This window comes from Schistocerca piceifrons, chromosome 5 (genome assembly GCF_021461385.2).
Source record: "Schistocerca piceifrons isolate TAMUIC-IGC-003096 chromosome 5, iqSchPice1.1, whole genome shotgun sequence".
In the NCBI taxonomy this organism is placed as follows: Eukaryota; Metazoa; Arthropoda; class Insecta; order Orthoptera; family Acrididae; genus Schistocerca; species Schistocerca piceifrons.
The window spans coordinates 289443424-289463576 of NC_060142.1; the positions used below are offsets into that span (position 1 = coordinate 289443424).

The following is a 20153-nucleotide window of genomic DNA, read 5'->3' on the forward strand; positions in this document are numbered from 1 at the left end:
TCAATGATCTCAACACAAACGCAAGAAAACAAGAGTGAGAGTGTTGACAGCAGTAAGCTTGTTGTATTGAGCTTTTTTTTAGTGCCTTCATTTTCAGTTTTCGTATTGTGAGTGCGCCAGATATTTATATTCATTCTGCGTGTGGCCGTGTTACAAGAGATTGAAAAATTATATCTTTGTTTTTTTTTGTTGTTGTTGTTACAGTTACAGTGTAACTTTTCGTTGCAATAAAGAAAGGAGCAATAAGTAATTTTTACTCCAATTTACCGTATTTCGTTCTGTGATTTTCTGCCAAACATATTTAAAGACATCAAACGGGAACAATTATTTGTGAAAAATTACTCGTAGATTGGAGAGAAATTACCTATGCTCTTAGTTGTGGAATATTCTTTCGAAAAATTTGCTTTGTAAGGTCCTTCATAATCTTAAACTGGATCCCAAAACTGCATAAGCGACCTAGGCAGTTAACATACTATTTTAAATTTCACGCAGAATGAATCAAGCAAATCCTTTTAGAACGTATAAGCTTTCACTATGTGCCACCTGGAAGCACTACGAGCTGCAGACCCGAGGCCAAAGAGCGCAACCGATCGGCTCACCCGATCGGCACCGAAATTTGCCATCGTGTAGAAAGAAGTGCAATTGACGAACAACCGAGGAGGTTAGAATATTTTAACTTCCTTCCGAACAACTAAAACAAGTATGATACAATTGGCGCTTGGTTGAAAGTGACCAAATAAATATGCCTCGAACGAAACTATTAGGCTACGCTACAGGTCAATCAGTCGCCACCTTTATTCGCCATTCTCACTGTCTGGCTTCGCCAATTCGCAACAAATTATCAGCATTCAACATAACGTAGACCTCAGCTGATGCTACAGATCAGTCTGTCACCATAACCAAATCGACAGATTTGAGTCGGACGACAGTTCTACCGTACTCATTTTAGCGACTCATAGCAATTGCGAACGAGCTATTAAATGTAATAATGGATCATTTGTTTTCAGGATCAATGTAAATTTGATATGGGAGTTTCGCATCTGTAGGGAACAGCGCGGAATAGCCTAATGCTAAAATGAGAACATATGATTGAATTTATGTATAACCTGATGTATTTCAAAAACAAAATAATGGAAAATACAATGAAATTTTATGAAATTAATGTAAAATTAACGGAGTAGATGATACAAATTTTCATGGTAGTATTATCTAGTCAAAGATCTTCGTTGTAGTCTTCAATTGTTATCGTGAAACACTGTGCAACTGCTCCACATATCATTCTTTGGTTGTAGTGACTAGGTTGTTTGAGTTTTGACGCGTGAGGCAACTGATTTGAGTTGTTAAGGTTAGTTATTTATTTTCCGATTTTATTTATGTTACCGGAAATCCCGTTTTATGCTCCATGTTTATGTTAATGTGTGGAGTAATGGAATACTTCATTCTAGTCCCGAAAAAAAATGTCATTCACTGGTTGTCGAAGTTTATTTGTGGGTTCTCATGATTTTGTTTTCAGATGTTTCTGACACGGTCGGAGTACGATAGAGGTGTTAACACATTTTCACCCGAAGGACGACTGTTCCAGGTAATATAATCACTGTACAATTCGTTATAATTTGTGTAAATGTATGTTGATAGTGGACCTCTGTGAGCGGTCTTTTCTTTTAAATGTTGATTCATGTCGCTTACGAAATTTGTAATGTGTGGTAAATAATTTTGCCAAATTTTCAAGTGAATACTGAAGTAATGAAACTCAGGAAAGATATGGGAAAATAAAACAATACATTGTTGTGACTGCGACAATTGGAATGCGATATTCACAAAGGAATATGATTTCTTCTCCCCATTTTTGTCGCGACTCTAACCAAGTGGATTTTATATTCATTCAGCGAGTTGTGCTTGCTTGTAAATATCGTCTGCTTTCTTATAGACTGATTAAAATCGTGCTTGTTCCCGACAATATACACTTGGTAATTACGTACACACACTTCGCCTTGTAAGTTTCTCATTAGTAGATAAGTGTGAATGGGTCTCTGAAAGCTTTTGCACTATATATTTTCATCATCATCATTTACCTTAGCGTTCAATTCACAAGTTTTTGTAAATAGTTGTATACAGCATACACGTCATCCTCATAGCTAATTTTTGAGTGAAGTTTTATAATAAAGTTGCTCTTGACACGAAGGTTCTTCTCTAGAAATAGTCTTACTAGCCCCCTTGCATGATTGTACCTAGTGGTGGACATACAGAAAATGATACTAATAAACCAAACCCTTCACAGAGAGAGTTGTATTAGTTACGGTATCAGTTTGGTGAAATGTTGAACATGTAGTAGATTCTGACTAGTAGTGAGCCCAGAGCCACTGGTTCAAAATCAAAAGTATTTCGTGATGCACTGCAGAACTGACAGGAATTCACACTCTTCCTACCTGCCATAGCTCAGATTTCTTGTCTTCTTTAACCTGACATCTTGCTGCAAAAGAACTTAGCTTGATGTGTAATTTGTGGTATTCACTCTGCAATAAAAGCTATCTTAAATACTAGAAAGTATCCCGCAACCAACTGCTAGTTGAAGCCAGACCTTTCAGTTTGTAAACTGATGGTTACCTGTGCAACCAACAGACTGCAACTTGGTCCTTAATAAGGAAGAATTAAATATTGCATGACTGATATTTGTATTAAACTTATTTTTTAGGTTGAATATGCTATTGAAGCCATAAAATTGGGCTCTACAGCCATTGGAATTTGCACCTCAGAAGGTGTTGTTCTGGCTGTAGAAAAACGTATAACATCTCCATTGATGGAACCAACAACAATTGAAAAGATTGTTGAAGTGGATAAACATATAGGTAGGTGGAAAACCACTTTTCATTACAAATTGTGTATTATTACAGTAATTATATAAATATGGGTGTTATGAGGCAGGTTGTGCTGTCAGTGGGCTAATGGCAGATTCACGGACAATGTTGGATCGTGCAAGGATAGAGTGTCAGAATCACTGGTTTATTTATAATGAGAAGATGAGTGTAGAATCAGTTGCTCAAGCTGTGTCCAACCTTGCCATTCAGTTTGGTGACTCAGATGATGATGGAGGTGCCATGGTAATGATCAGATTATTTACAATTACCAGTTGATACTTTGTTAGTAGTGTCAGAGAAGTATGTAACTTTGATTTTTTTCTGTTTGTATAGAGTCGTCCATTTGGTGTAGCCATTTTATTTGCTGGCTGTGATGAGAAAGGCCCTCAGCTATTTCATATGGATCCTTCGGGGACTTTTGTTCAGTTCGAAGCAAAAGCCATAGGCTCAGGTAGCGAAGGTGCCCAGCAGAACTTGCAGGAGGTTTATCATAAGGTAATGAGTTATAGTTTTGTTCTTAATTTACAACACAGTATTGCTTTATAAACTGTCTGCTCTGCTTCACATCTTCCATCAGAACTTCATTTATCCACTTAACTGCCATATTTGCTTTTATACGAGGGTCACTCCAAAAGAAATGCACACTATATTTGTAAAAATACAGTTTTCATTCTGCATGTGTGAAAGTTTTACAGTGTGTAGATACATCCTTCCCGCTTGTTTTCAAACTTAGCTCAACCTGTTCCCTTGTGTGTCACTGTCACAGCATGTCTTCAAGATGGCTGCTACACTTGACGTTCGTCAGAAGCAACGTGCTGTCATATAATTCTTGTGCTGTGAAAACGACACAGTGGGAAACATCCACAAGAGATTGAAAAAGGTGTATGGAGATTCTGCTGTCAATCACAGTAGTTAGTCGGTGGGCAAGCAGGTTATGTGATGAAAGCAGGCATGGCAATATTGAGGACAGTTCTCGCAGCGGCAGGCCTCGTACTGCACACACTCCAGACAATGTGCAGAGTGTTAACGAATTGGTGACTGCTGACAGACGCATCACAGTGAACAAATTGTCACGCTATGTTGGGATAGGGGAAGGAAGTGTTTGCAGAATACTGAAACTGTTGGCGTTAAAAGTTTGTCCCAGGTGGGTTCCCAGGATGTTGACAGTGGCTCACAAAGAAACAAGAAAAACGTTATGCAGCGAAATTTTGGAACAGTACGAGAATGGTGGAGATGAATTTGTTGGAAGAATTGTGACAGGTGATGAAACATGGCTCCATCATTTTTCACCAGAAACGAAGAGGTAATCGATGGAGTGGTATCATTCAAAGTTACCCCCCCCCCCTCCCCCCAAAAAAAAACAAAAAAAAAAAACCACCACACACACATAGTCATTGGAAAAGGAATGGGCAAGGGACAGGGACACAGTACTAGAAGTGGCTAAAGAATGTCTTGGAACAGTAGTGTGTAAAAGTAGGATGAACCAAACAGCTTGGTGGAATGACACAGTCAAGGCAGCCTGTAAAAGGAAAAAGAAGGCGTATCAAAAATGGCTACATACTAGAACTCAGGTAGACAGAGAAAGTTATGTTGAAAGAAACAAAGCCAGACGATTGCAGCATCCAAGAAGAAATCTTGGGAAGACTTTGGAAACAGGTTGGAGACTATGGGTCAAGCTGCTGGAAAACCATTCTGGAGTGTAATTAGCAGTCTTCGAAAGGGAGGTAAGAAGGAAATGACAAGTATTTTGGACAGATCAGGAAAACTGCTGGTGAATTCTGTGGATGCCTTGGGCAAATGGAGGGAATATCTTGAAGAGTTGCTCAATTTAGGTGAAAATACGATCAGTAATGTTTCAGATTTTGAGGTAGAATGGGATAGGAATGATGATGGAAATAGGATCACATTTGAGGAAGTGGAGAAAATGGTCAATAGATTGCAGTGCAATAAAGCAGCTGGGGTGGATGAAATTAAGTCGGATCTCATCAAATACAGTAGAATGTCAGGTCTTAAATGGCTACACAGGATAATTGAAATGGCCTGGTAATTGGGACAGGTTCCATCAGACTGGACAAAAGCAGTAATCACACCAATCTTTAAACATGGAAACAGAAAAGATTGTAACAACTACAGAGGTATCTCTTTAATCAGCGTTGTGGGTAAAATCTTCTCAGGTATTGTTGAAAGGAAAGTGCGAGTATTAGTTGAGGACAAATTGAATGAAAATCAGTGTGGGTTTAGGCCTCTTAGAGGTTGTCAGGACCAGATCTTTAGCTTACGGCAAATAATGGAGAAGTGTTATGAGTGGAACAGGGAATTGTGTCTGTGCTTTATAGATCTAGAAAAGGCATATGACCGGGTTTCTAGGAGGAAGTTATTGTCTGTTCTACGAGATTATGGAATAGGAGGCAAACTTTTGCAAGCAATTAAAGGTCTTTACATGGATAGTCAGGCAGCAGTTAGAGTTGACGGTAAATTGAGTTCATGGTTCAGAGTAGTTTCAGGGGTAAGACAAGGCTGCAACCTGTCTCCACTGTTGTTCATATTATTTATGGATCATATCTTTAAAACAGTAGACTGGCTGGGTGAGATCAAGATATGTGAACACAAAATAAGCAGTCTTGCATATGCGGATGTCTTAGTTGTGATGGCAGATTCGATTGAAAGTTTGCAAAGTAATATTTCAGAGCTAGATCAGAAATGTAAGGACTGTGGCATGAAGATTAGCATCTCCAAAACGAAAGTAATGTCAGTGGGAAAGAAATATAAACGGATTGAGTGCCAAATAGGAGGAACAAAGTTAGAACAGGTGGACGGTTTCAAGTACTTAGGATGCATATTCTCACAGGATGGCAACATAGTGAAAGAACTGGAAGTGAGGTGTAGCAAAGCTAATGCAGTGAGCGCTCAGCTACGATCTACTCTCTTCTGCAAGAAGGAAGTCAGTACCAATACCAAGTTATCTGTGCACCGTTCAATCTTTCGACCAACTTTCTTGTATGGGAGCGAAAGCTGGGTGGATTCAGGTTACCTTATCAACAATGTTGAGGTTACGGATATGAAGGTAGCTAGGATGATTGCAGGTACTAGTAGATGGGAACAATGGCAGGAGGGTGTGCACAATGAGGAAATCAAAGAAAAACTGGGAATGAACTCTATAGATGTAGCAGTCAGGGCGAACAGGCTTAGGTGGTGGGGTCATGTTACACGCATGGGAGAAGCAAGGTTACCTAAGAGACTCATGGGTTCAGCAGTAGAGGATAGGAGGAGTCGGGGCAGACCAAGGAGAAGGTACCTGGATTTGGTTAAGAATGATTTTGAAGTAATAGGTTTAACATCAGAAGAGCCACCAATATTAGCACTGAATAGGGGATCATGGAGGAATTTTATAAGGGGGCTATGCTCCAGACTGAACGCTGAAAGGCATAATCAGTCTTAAATGATGATGATGACTACACCTTCTGATGGAAAAGTTATGACCACGGTGTTTTTCAATTCCGAAGGACTCTTGCTTGTGTACATCACGCCAAGCGGAAGCACCATAAATTCTGATGCATATGTGACGACACTGAAGAAACTTCAGGCTCGACTGAGTCGTGTTTGACCACATTGCAAAAGCAGGATGTTTTATTGTTGCACGACAATGCACGGCCACATGTCAGTCAAAAAACCATGGATGCGATCACAAAACTTGGGTGGACAACACTGAAACACCCGCCTTACAGCCCTGACCTGGCTCCATGTGACTATCACCTCTTTGGGAAACTGAAAGACCCTCTTTGTGGAACAAGGTTTGAAGACGATGACTCCCTTTGGCATGCTGCCAAACAGTGGCTCTAACAGGTTGGTCCAGAATTTTACCGTGCAGGTATACAGGCGCTGGTTCGAAGATGGCATAAGGCAGTTGAGAGGGATGGAAATTATGTGGAGAAATGAAAATATTGTTCCTAAAGGATGTATCTACACACTAAAACTTTTAAACATGTAGAATAAAAGATGGATTTCGGATTTAAAAAAAAAAAAATAGTGTGAATTTCTTTTGGAGTGACCCTCGTAGGTTTGAGTTTGTTATTTTCCAACAACATTCAAATTGACGTATTTGTGGTGATAGCAATGCTTTCCTTGCTGCAGTGTACATAGTGTAGAACAATTCAGAATGTTTGTTTCGAGTGACACATAATAGAAAAAGTATTTGCATCTATTGGGGCATTATAAATTAAGCCTTGTCTTAGTGTTCCAGACTTCGACTATTTCAGAAACATAGTTTTGGATAAATTCAACAGCTTTATGAGATGATGAAAACTGCTGTTGACACTTTTTTTATTGGGCATAAAGGGAACAACAAGAAGTCATTGGGCAATAAATTAAGTGAATACACACAGTGAAGCATTAATTTGGTGATTTTTTTCCAACTTGTTGAACCTGTAGTTTGACAGCTTGTATGGAAAGTTCTCAGAATAAAATTTTCACTTTGCAGTGGAGAGTAGACTCATATGAAACATCCTGGCAGATTAAAACTGTTTGGTGGACAGAAGTTCCGTGTTAGTCTTGGTCCGGCAAACAGTTTTAATCTGCCATGAAGTTACGGAAAGTGGTGGTTGAGATTTACAAATCATTTTAGAATAATGGAGGCAACTCACCAGAAGGCAGAAGTGCCATGTTTTCGATAGGTACACAAACAAAAGATCCTGAGGTTGGCTCCCTTTTTCAAAGAGTCACAAGTCTGCCTCCGTACATTGTGCTCAGTCTACTGCCCACAATACAGGTGTGTGTGTGTGTGTGTGTGTGTGTGTGTGTGTGTGTGTGTGTGTGTGTGTGCGCGTGTGTGTGCGTGTGTGTGCGTGTGTGTGTGTGTGTGTGTGTGTGTGTGTGTGCGCGCGTGCGTGCATGCATTCGTTTTTCCGAAAAGCTTGAAGCAGTGAGTACATTTCGAAAGCTAGCCGAGCTCTGTGCCGTTTGTTTGTGTACCTATTGATGACACAGTGCTTCTGTCTTCAGGTGAGTCACCTCCTTTATTCCTAAATAATTCGTAGATTAATTACAGGTGGGGTTTCAGTTGTAAAAACAACTTGATGTCCATAACACAAGCTGGGTTCTGTTTAGTGATTACTTTATCAAACCTTTGCTTAGTATTGTGAGTGCAACAACGAGTTTACATGCCCAATCAAGAGTGTACTAAGTTCAGCTCACGTATTGGTTTTCAAACTTGAAGTGAAAAAAAGGTTTGTGGGTAATTTTTAAAAGTCCTGTAATGTATGCTGGAATTTCACAATTCTCTGAATACTACGCTGTAGCTAAGCATTAAAATCCTGGATTGATATAGATTTTTCCAACTCTAACACAGCTCTGCTGTTCAGAGTTAGTCCACAAGCGCAACTACCCATCAGAAATTCTACGAGCACTAGAGTTGTTGTCTAAAACATTTTAACAGTGACTGACATTCCGCTCTTATCAGTGCACATCCTCACTCACTGATCCTTGGCAACTGATCCAGGCCTACATTGCTGCTGCCCTATAAAGACTTGATCTGTAATTGCGAAACCCACAGAGTTAAATGTTCTGTACATATTGCTATAAAAATTACACATCTAAATACTTTCATGACTTGCTCTTGCACACTGATTCCTTTGAGCTGTTAAAAATAGCATTTTTATTGTCTATTTATCAGAAAATTTGCATAATGTTTTCCAAGTATTGAAATAATCAGCAACCAGTTGCATAACAGAAATTTCTTTTAAGCAACTGGTTACTGATTATTTCGACATTCAACTACAGTTGCTGAAGACATTTAAGATAGATAAAATACTAAATAATTTTTTTGTTGGTTCTCCATAAACTTTATTATAAATAAAAATTATACCAAATTTATTGCAGCAAAAACTATTGCAAATGAATTGGGGGGGGGGGGGGGATTTGAACTTATTTTCTGTGATGACATTGATTTTTTTCCTGGGGTATTGTTTTGTGGTTTATTTGCATCTTCTATGAAATGGACATCATTATCATTTACTTGTTAAACCTAATGAGAATAAAACTTCGACCCAGATAGCTATTTTAGTGTAATATCAAATACTGCCACTAATCTTATTGTTTCGCAATTTATTTTGCAATAAAATGTATTTTTTAGTCCTCTAACAGACATTCTGGCTCATAACACAAATTGTGCTGCTTTAATAAAAATTCCGAAGCTGTTTTCCTATAGTGCTGCTCAAGCACTACCATTGTTCGTTAAGATCACTTAAGATATATAAAAGGTAGCAATTTTTGAAGGAATTGAGTACATTCATCTCTTCCACCATCAGTATCTAACATACTGTTGTATATACGCAGTGAATGTTTAATCATGCTTCCTAGCCTTTTTTTTTCTCTCTCTCTTTCTTATGCTGCCATAGCCTGTTCTCTGTCTTCATTAGTACGGATTTTACTTATGCAGCAGTTGTGAAATAATTTGTGGCCTCCGAATTTCCGCCATGGTGACGCCCTCACATCACATGCTTACCTGCAACAGCCACTCTCCTGAGGAAAGCCACTCCTAGTAATAGTGCTGCAGATTGCTTGCTGCCAATCTGCCAGCCAGCTTACTTTGTGGCCTGCAAGTTTTCCCAATAGCAGAGGCTGAGAGCATTTCTGCTTGCCAGAATGCTCCCCTTATTACTTCCTCGCAAGCTGTTCTTGTCTGTCAGGACTTGTGCTTCATTGCGTCACAAAATAGCACGCATGTGCCTGTATGTGTCTGTAATCTCACAATTGACACTATGGCAAAGAATTGTGCTGTATTTTTGTTTGTTTATCATAATTTCACCAATCAATTGTGACAAATTGTTTTATACCTTTACTGTCAGTTGTCGATCCTCTAAAGAAATGGTCGCAATATGCCCAGTGTAACCAAAGAAACGCACCGAGTGAGGTGGCGCAGTGGTTAGCACACTGGACTTGGATTCGGGAGGACGACGGTTCAAACTGCGTCAGGCCATGCTGATTTAGGTTTTCCATGATTTCCCTAAATCGCTTCAGGCAAATGCCAGGGTGGTTCCTTCGATAGGGCATGGCCAACTTACTTCCCTAATCAGAGCTTGTGCTCTGTCTTAATGACCTCGTTGTCGACGGGACGTTAAACACTAATTTCTTCCTCCTCCAAAGAAACAAGTATTAATTTTGTTGAACGTGCTTTTGGAACAAACTGCCTTTATTAGTTTTGGTACATCATTGAAGTCTCAAACAGCTGACTGTTGCTTACACCATTTGATAAAGCCTGTTATTAGGCTTCAGTCAAATTTTATGGATTGCATTGGTAGCAGATCTGTTTCACAGTCCTTTATTCAAAATCAAGTCTCGTGCAGTCTTCAGTACACCTAACGAGGCCTGTATTTCAGTGTGTGTCACATTCCATTCTCTTGAGTCATGTTGTGCATATCATGGAATTGCCAGTGATTGGCTCTGATCAGTTTTCATGAAATTTGTTGCTGGTGGGAGGTCAGCCACAATGTAAATCTGCAAACTCATTGTAAGGAGACTTTCTGAAGGTGATTGATCAACAAAAGCCATTCAGAGTGATTCAAGAAATTGTTATTGAGTTAGGAACTTACAAAAAATTTTAAATATTATCCAAATTTTCTTTTTTCCTGGCACAACTTTTTGCTTAAATACCCTCTGTAAAGAAACTATTTGCCTAAAATCTAAGCTGTCACTGTTTTAACCATAAAAAATGACAAATTTTAAAACAATGTCATTTCAATAGCCCAATATTTCTTGCATTTGTTGCAAATCTGTTGCCCAGATGAAAGTCCCAAGAAGCTGTAAAAAAAGCACATGTGACTCCACAATTTCCTTAACATTGGTTTGTGGCAGTATTCTTGTGCATATTCTAAGTTTGAATAGAATGAATTTCTTTGAAATTGAAAAACTTCTGTCCCTGAATTATCACAGTAATAGAAATCACCACTCTTGTAAAAATGAGCTTGGCCTTTTCTCACATGATATCCTCTGAACTATGGATGAAGGACAACAGGCAGATTACATATTCCTAGATTTCTGGAAAGTATTTGACACAGTGCCCCACTGCAGACTGTTAAAGGTCTGACCGTATGGGATAGGTTCCCAGATATGTGAATGATTCGAAGACTTTTTCAGTAATAGAATACTGTTTATCATCTTCCATGACAAGTGTTGTAAGAGACAAGAGTATCGTCAGGACTGATCCTGGAAAGTGTGATAGGACCGCTCTTGTGGTCTATGTAAATAAGTGGTGTGATGTGTAGGGCAAACAGCAATCTGTGACTTAGCTGATGATGCTTTAACGTGGGGGAAAATATTGTCAAGTTACTGCATAAGGATACAATATGACCTGAACACAATTTCTATTTGGTGTGATGAATGGAGGTTGCTCTAAATGTGGAAAAATATAAATGAATGCAGATGAATAGCATCAGTGTGCTGCTAGAAACAGTCACGTTAATTAAATATCTAGGCACAATGTTGTAAAGTAGAACAAACATAGCTTTGGTTGCAGAGAAGGAAAATAGTGTGCTTCAGTTAATTAGGAGAATTCTAGGTGAGTGTAGCTCATCTATAAAGGAGACTATATAGAACAGTAGTGTGACCCATTATTGTGTACTGCTAGAGTTTCTGGGATCGCTGTCAGGTCGAACTAGAAGGCTAGATTTGTTACTGGTAGGTTCAATCAACATGCAAGTGTTGCAGAGAACCTTCATAAAGTCATGGAAATCCTTGGTGGGAAGATGGTGCTGGTTTTCGTGAAACACTATTGAAATAATTTAGAGACCTGGCATTTGCAGCTGACTGCAGAACAATTCTACTGCCACCAATGTACATTTCACATAAAGACAGTGAAGACGAGAAGCTAGGGTTCATAGGACAGTGTATAAGCAGACATTTATCTCTGTCCCCATTTGTGAATGGAACAAGAAAGGAAGTGACAATGTACGGTGGCTTCCAGAGTATGTATGTAAATGTAGTGAGAACTTGAAAGGCTTGTGTTGTGCCAGTAGATCAATGGAGTCATTAACATGCTAGTAAAAGAAGACTCAAAGAACAACCCTTAGTTGATGTTGCAAACAACACAAGACTGTTACTAGAACAAATACAGACAAGCAAGAACTGAAGGTTTTTTGGTGAGAAAACTCACAAAGACCTTAATTACATTAATTTTGAAATAAATATATGATGAAGAACTATTGACAGAAATCAGGTAATAATTTTATATGGGCTACTTTTTCTATAACTCTTTTAAGATTAGTACTAAATACATGATTATTATTTTTGTTTGTTTGCCTGCAGCAGGTATTTTCTGTGATTTGTCAAAGGCATTTGATTGTGTGAACCACAACATCCTTTTAAATAAATTAGAATTCTATGGTGTCACGGGCAGTGCTGCAAAATGGTTCAAGTCATACCTAGCTAACAGGAAACAAAGGGTGTCAGTACAAGGGACTAGTGAATTAAGTCATCAGTCATCATCAGAACGGGAAGAAATTACATGTGGTGTCCCACAAAGATCCATCTTAGGGCCATTGCTTTTTCTTGTGTACATTAATGATCTCTCATCAGTTACACTGCCAGAAGCAGTTCGTTTTGTTTGCAGATGACACAAGTATTGCAATAAATAGTATGTCGAGTGTAGTTCTAGAAAGATCTGCTAATGATATTTTCATGGATATTAATAAATGGTTTAAAGCCAACTCATTGACATTAAACTTTGAAAAGACTCACTACATGCAGTTCAGAACCTGTAAGAGGTTTCCACCCAGCATATGCATAAAGTATGAAGAAGAGCAGATAGAAGAGGTTGACAGTCTTAATTTCCTGGGATTACAACTTGATAATAAATTCAGTTGGGAGGAGCACACCACAGAACTGCAGAAACGCCTTAACAAATCTGTATTTGCAATTCCAGTGTTAGCAGACATAGGCGACATAAAAATGAAAAAGCTTGCATACTTTGCCTACTTTCAGTCCATAATGTCATATGGTATAATATTTTGGGGTAACTCTTCAAGTCAAACAAAAGTTTTCGGAGTCCAAAAGCATGTAATACGTATTATTTGTGGAGTAAATTCACGGACGTCATGTCGAAACCTCTTCAAAAAACTGGGTATACTAACCACTGCCTCTCAGTATATTTACTCCTTAATGAAATTTGTCCTAAATAATATATCTCTTTTTCCAACAAACAGCTCAGTTCATACATACAATACCAGGAACAAAAATGATCTGCACAAAGACTTAAAAGCACTTACTTTAGTTCAAAAAGGGGTCCACTACTCAGGAACACTCATCTTCAATAATTTGCCAGCAAACATAAAAAATTTAGTTACAAATAAAGATCAATTTAAAAGGAGCGTGAAAGACTTACTAGTGGCCAACTCCTACTCCATTGACGAATTTTTTAATAGAAACAAATGATGTATATATTCATACCATTAGTATTGTTATTTCAGGTTAAAAAAATAATAATAATATTGACACGTTCCACATCCACGAGGATCTCCTCAGCATGGATCTATGGAACGAAAAACTAATCTAATCTAATCTGCAGTTTTGGTACACATGGAAATCCCTGTGCCACAGTGCTGTAGTCTGCCACTGTTGGAGCCACAATAAAGTGGTGTTGCCTATTATTACTGTGTGGTAATTCATATTAGGCAGCAACAGAACTTTAGTAACTGTGTCAGACAATCCCAATGATTTCTTTCCCAATGACTTTTCTGTGGCTGCCAAAAATTAATTATCACCCAAAACTTTACTGTATCAATGGACTATGTCATTTTGTTTTGGTTCCTCGAACAGCAAACTAGGGCTGCAGCCATTTACCTGCAAACAAACAGTTAATTATGTTACTTTTTTAGATTATAAAATTTTTATAAATGTGAGTAAGTCTCATACAGTGTGACACAAATAATCTTACCCTTAGTAGATCACCATCTCTGCCACCTAATCCCATTTCCATCATTCTTAAAACCCAACTAGAATCAGGATTTAATAACAGCAACTCAAAACAAATGTTACATGCTATTATAAGTGATACCTACACAGTATGACTGATTGAATACGAACCAGCCACAACATCGAAAGACTGCTTTGGGGCACACAGTATCTAAATGAGATATTGTAAACAAATCGTAAGTGATATCTACAACTGGAGCTTTGGAGGTGTCATGAGCACAACATGTGATGTCATACTTCAAAAAATTACCAATGGCTCACATTGTTCACTTCACCCCAGTGTTCACCCTTGTAATGGTTGTGCCTCTAGTGAACTGGAGTGCATGATTTTAATTTAACACATGTGGAAAGCATGTATTTATAACCAACTGCGAAAGTTGAGCACCTTCATGTTCAGAATACTGTCCACTCCTATCACTTGTGATACTCTTCAGCTGCTTTACTTTGCATGCTCCTGAAATCGGACCATAGGTGTCCCTTTTTCTTTCTCTTGTCATTATTATTAATTTGAAATTAATACCGTACACATAAATAGTATTACTATTGCTGAATGAAACTGTGCAGTGGTGTATGCGCGTTCTGGCAGATTAAAATTGTGTACTGGACCAAGACTTGAACTCAGGCTCTTTGCCTTATGTGTGTGATGTTTGTAATGTTTGTGTATCTGGAATATTGGTGGCTGCATAAATACTTGTGATTTTTAATATTCAGTGTTTGTTTAAAAAACAGCACACTTCTCCATCCAGGAGGCCAATGCAGGTCTGGCTGTATGTTTGTGTCAGTAATAAACTTACACACTGTTGTGCTTCATTAACGAGCCAGCCTCGGGAATTGGTCTCTATTGTGATCTTGACATCGCATTGTTTGGTGGAGACACTGGGTACTTCACACCATCTACATCACCATGGCTCCAATTAAGCAATGTAAAAGCCACCGCCTATCCCGGCAGGGACTAGAATATGAATGACACAAGACCCATATATTCAGGAGACAGATGAATTCCAAAACAGCAGTAAGTTGTCTGCACATCAGGCATCCATCAATGTTGTCCTCAGGCACTGGTCAGGATCCAACAAAATGGTTGAAAAGGTTTGACTGAATCACCAACAGATGGGATGACATGCTGTGTTTTGTAAATGTGAAATGTTACTTGAATGGCATATCATCATTGGTCAAGAACAATGCAGAGTAGCTCGATAGGTGGGACAAATTTGAGGCCAACTGAAGAAAACATTTAGTGACAAGCAGCAGGAAGTCTGCTTAGCTGAAGAACAGGGTCCAGTGTCTCGGGGAAACAACACACCTGTTCATACAGAATATTTTGGCTCTACACCATGTTGAAAATGCAAATATAATAGAAGCTGAAAAAATTTCAGACTTTATGAAAGGAATAACAGAAGACGTGTACCTCGCTCTTCTGTAGTCACAACGACAAGATTAGTCATCAAGTGCTCCCCGTGAATTGAGGAAATGTAGCAGAAAAGTGTCAGATGAAAGGAGTATGACCAATTGCTGGTCCCCACGGTTTTTGTGACCACTAAGCTCTGACCCCTTTCACACATTAGATAATAAGGGAAGACATTCAGCAGTGTATGCCAACCGGTAGCCAAGGTTACAGTGCATGTCTGTGCAATGGTGCTTGACTCGGAGGCAACCCGGTTCAAATCCCAATATTTGGCTGATGAAAAGTGGACAGATGGTGGTGTAATGTTCCTTATTGCCCAGTGTCCTGAGTTAAATATCTTGTGAAGTGAGGGCATGTGACACTGTTGACGGTGGTCCTTCTGTCAGATGAGGACATTATTGACATTTTAGTGTGGTATCCTCTTTGCCCCAGCTGTGAGTGGTAGGCTGTGTACCAGCACCAGCTTTTACCCTCCTCATTCTCTTCATCCTGAACAAAACGAACCCAACACTGCACTGCACAAGCCCTCGTTTGTCATTCACACACACAAACACTTCATTATAGGTTGGAGGAAGGCAACAGCAAACCACCTCCCTAGGACCTTGGGGTGATACAGGATTCATGTACCTGCTCCACTATGCTCATACCCTGATAATGGTGCTACTTTGTCATTTGATCAGTGACTTAGCTGTCACCAACAAAGATAATTTATTTCGTCATGCCTTACATTGCCTGGAAAGTCTTTGACTAAGATTACAACCAGAATTGACCCCATACACTAACTGAAGAAACAGCTGTCTTAATGTTTTGGGTACAATAATTGTTTTGCTAAAATTTAGCATCATCTGAAGTGTAGGCTTCCTATGTTACAGGTATGATTGGAATCACTCTGGAGTTTGTCTGATAAGCAGTACTTGTAGTTTCTTAGTAGTACTGTATGGTCAGTAGTGTCAGAAGTCTTGGACAAATTTGTTTGTAATACAGTTGTTCCTGTCAGTAACTTCAAGTACCACTTTTGTAAACCCTGTTATGGCTGATATTATACTCATGCTACTTTGGAAGCAAAATTAGATTGTACTGTGCCATATTTTGAACATCGTCTTTCTTTAATATGGGTACATTTCGTACCCACTTTAGATACTTTGGAAAATTACCTGAGCTAAAAGATTATATTATTTGGTGATGTTTGTATACTGTCTGTGCATTCCTTGAGAATAGCTGTTGGCACCCTGTCTAGGCCTGCTTGCCGATCTCAGCCTCTAAGGATCAGAAACTATTTGACCTAAATAGTGTTATTTTCACACACTGCAACAGCAAGACTTCTTTTATAATCTTGTATATATTTACATTATAACTGTGATAAAATTTCAGTATAGCAATCCCCATTGACTCCTGATACTTAAATTGTTAATGTTCCTGTGCTTTATGTACTGAGTTTACAGCAGCTGTTTATTTAACTGCCTTTGCCATAATATTTTACATTACAAATCATATTAAGATAATAGGACTTTAAAAATTGTAATGCCTTTGTAAAGTGATAGTAAGTACACTATAATGTAGTATTTTGTAATTTACATTTAGAGCTCTATCTTTTTTCCCCTAACTTTTGTAATGGCCAATAATCAAGTGCATGTTGTTGTTGTTGTTGTTGTTGTGGGCTTCAGTCCGAAGACTGGTTGGTGCTGCATCCCAATGATCTCAGTAATTCTGGTGGATTGTCATCCACTGGAGAGGATTTGTTTCCACTTTGGTCTTTTGGTGCTCTGTCAAATTCTTCATGCAGTGTCATATCTCCCATCTCATCTTCACCTACTTCTTCTAATTCTTCTGTAACAGTTTCCTCAATTTTTGCCATTTCATAGACCCTATATATATACCTTGCACCTCATGGCTTTTCCATCTTTGATTAGTATTCGCTTCCCATTTGAGCTCTTGATATCCATACACTTTATGTTAATAATTGGTAGCATTCAACTGTAACTTTTCATTCTACAGACAACTCAACAATACATGAGAGCATTGTCTCTTGAAGCATGTTGCATTGTGTGTAGGACAAAAATTATGATTGAATATTACCAGTTATTGTTGTAAAAACATAATATCCATTACCTAACATCTATAATGTATGATTTAAATTCATACATTTTCTTCTCTTTATCTTTGAAGGTCTCTTCAATTTTGCTGTATGCCACATCTATCTTCCCCTAACAGTGCAAACTTCTACAGCCTTGTAAATTTCCTCTTGTCATTTCTGCTTACCCATTTTGAATTTTTTGCCAGTCTTGTTTTTTAGACATTTGTATTCATTTCCACCTGCTTCATTTGTTGCACTTACATATATTTTCTCCTTTCGTCAGTTAACCCTAGCAATAACAAGGCATTTTCTATAATTTGCATTACCAGGTGGGGCTGTACTTTACGCCCACCCTAAAAAAAAATTAAAAAATGCAGATTTTTGTTAACTGTTATTGACTTATACTTACAATATACTTTTTAAACAGGTATTGATGTGTAAGGAAGGACCTTAAACCGATAATATTGAATACGAAATTCATTGGGGAAAGTGACATCTACTACAAACACTTCAATTTTTGTGTTAAGTTTAATTGGAAAATTTAAAACGCTTATGGAATCAGGTAGAATTATTCATTAAAAGTAATACATATTTTTTTCATAATTTTAAAATATAAAGTACTTGATTTGATTGCAATATTGTCAAAAGGTGGGCACGAAGTACACCCCCCCCCCCCCCCCCCCCCCCTCCCTCCGTCCCATATTGTAAGGGTTAAATTCAATATCTCCAGAGTTATCCAAGGATTCCTACTAGACCTTGTCTTCTTACCTGGGTGATTCTCTGCTGCTTTCCCTATTTCACATCTCAAAGCTACCCGTTTGTCTTCTGTTTTGTTACGTTCCCCATTGTCATGTCAATCTAAGGAATGTATTTCTTGTTAATAATTTTGTTTATTTTATGTCCCAGTCAATGACTTTGAAAGAAGCACTGAATGCTGCATTAACAATATTGAAGCAAGTCATGGAAGAAAAGCTGAGTTCAACAAATGTGGAAGTGATGACGATGACTCCAGACAAGTTGTTTCACATGTTTACAAAGGAGGAAGTTGAAGAGGTGATAAAAGATATAGCATAGTGGCTCATATACTGTTGCTTTATCTACTAAATCAATTCACTTTGGTGCTTGGCTACGGAACTGTTGATCTACAATAATGAAAGAACTGAAGTGAATTTTACCTCTCAGTAAGTTGCAGGGAGGTATTTGTAATAAGTTATGAAATAATTTGTTTGTACATGATAAACAGTAAATGTGATCTTTACTTAGCCTTCGACTATCCTCTGATTTCCTCTTCCTAAGTCCTGTAGAGTGTTTGCCAATTTATGCTCATGTAATGAAGTAAACTAATTTTAGATTACTTACTGTGAGAGTTAAAAAAAAGGAAAAACTTGAAAAATGGTTGCATATAGCACAGTAATTTGTGGTATGCAGATAACCTTGGCATGGAATATGACAACATACAATCAGTTGGTAGGTACAGTGAATGAGGTTACCTCATGTTACATAGGGAATAAACTGGCTGATGTGCTTAAAACAATCATAGAACTTAAACTTGATTTGCTGTCACACAAGACAACACATCACTTCTGGGGATAAATTAGTGAACTGCGATTTTTGTAGTATAAAATATACAGAAAGATTAATGCCTCTCTTGCAAAATAAAGGTATAGGTTTAAGTGTGTGCAAGTACAGCTAATGGACTTTTTTCCCCGTTTTAATCATCTTCACTTTGGAGTGCTATCATAAATACGTAATGAGGGGAAAATGTAATTTACATAAAAGACAAAAATCTTTCCTCCAGATCAAAAATGTAGCATGGTAGCTTAGTTTACAAATTACAAACCCTTGTTCTTCAGGAGACACACTACGGTGAGAGCACAAGATGTCCATTGTTGTCATAGTACTCTGAAGGTGAATCAAAGCTCATAAAGTGAACTACTTTTTAAGTTCTTGTTTGTGTATGTATCAACTTATCAATACCACTGTATGATGAGTGTATAACAAGGTCTCAAAAAAGTGGTCGAACTTACTCAAGAGGCACAATTCTAAGCACCGCTGAGACACACACAAAAGAGCAGGGTCCCATTCAACCAGAAATTGGAGTGACCTTCCCCTTCTTTCTAACCTTTCACAATCACTATTTTTTCCCTGAGGCAGGAACTAACAGTTCCAAAAGCTAGGATAGTTGCTTCTACTTTTGTGTGTGTCAATCAGCAGTACTTGTATATGAAAATACATGGAAAGTACTTTGATATCTGATTTGCACTTGAAGTGATGCAGACAAAATAATCAGGTTTTAAAAAATCCTTTCTTTGCTAATAGTAAACAAATGGTATTAAGAAAAGTGCAGTTCCTTAAATATATAAGTGCAAATTTCCATTCTCCAACTTGTAACTTATGCCGCAGACACTTTTTTAAGGCTTAGTAATGTCATTATTTGTCTTGGTAAATAATTTGACCAACATATGTCCAGTGTTCATTTATTTGACACTTTAACGAAACAATGTCCAGTGTTCATTTATTTGACACTTTAACGAAACAATAAGCATCAAATGCACAGTGCTATCTGTATTACAATAGCTGTTAGATTATGTTGACCCCTATTCATGTTTATATTTTGTCCATGTCCATGCTATGTCCTATCTTAGGCTATGTTCAATCCATAGCAAATGAGGAACATCCTTTCCACCCCTTCCAAAGTGGTACTCTGCTGCCCACCCTATGTACGCAATCTGATTTTCATTGAGGAAAAACCCATGAATTTTTTAGAATTCTGAGAATTTTTTCATTGTTTTCATTTTCAGTTAATTTTTTGTAATTTTCATTGGTAAGAACTGGTACTGTTAACAGAGAGTTTTAC

General features: G+C 38.1%; 1 protein-coding gene across 1 annotated transcript; it reads left to right on the forward strand.

Annotated features, from left to right (window-relative positions):
- The first annotated feature begins 1271 nt into the window (after positions 1-1271).
- Positions 1272-18558, forward strand: LOC124798339 (proteasome subunit alpha type-5). Its single transcript, XM_047261694.1, has 6 exons — positions 1272-1345; positions 1514-1582; positions 2693-2846; positions 2923-3098; positions 3189-3350; positions 18203-18558. Exons 2-6 carry the CDS (start codon positions 1514-1516, stop codon positions 18368-18370), a joined length of 729 nt encoding a protein of 242 aa, XP_047117650.1. The 5' UTR covers positions 1272-1345; the 3' UTR covers positions 18371-18558.
- The last annotated feature ends 1595 nt before the right edge of the window (positions 18559-20153 follow it).

Bases quoted from the DNA above. Each gene is read 5' to 3' on its own strand.
- LOC124798339 (XM_047261694.1), top strand. From the start codon at position 1,514: ATGTTTCTGACACGGTCGGAGTACGATAGAGGTGTTAACACATTTTCA. The intron at 2,847-2,922 runs GTAGGTGGAAAA...GTTATGAGGCAG, and splicing joins TGAAGTGGATAAACATATAG to GTTGTGCTGTCAGTGGGCTA. The intron at 3,351-18,202 runs GTAATGAGTTAT...TTTATGTCCCAG, and splicing joins TGCAGGAGGTTTATCATAAG to TCAATGACTTTGAAAGAAGC.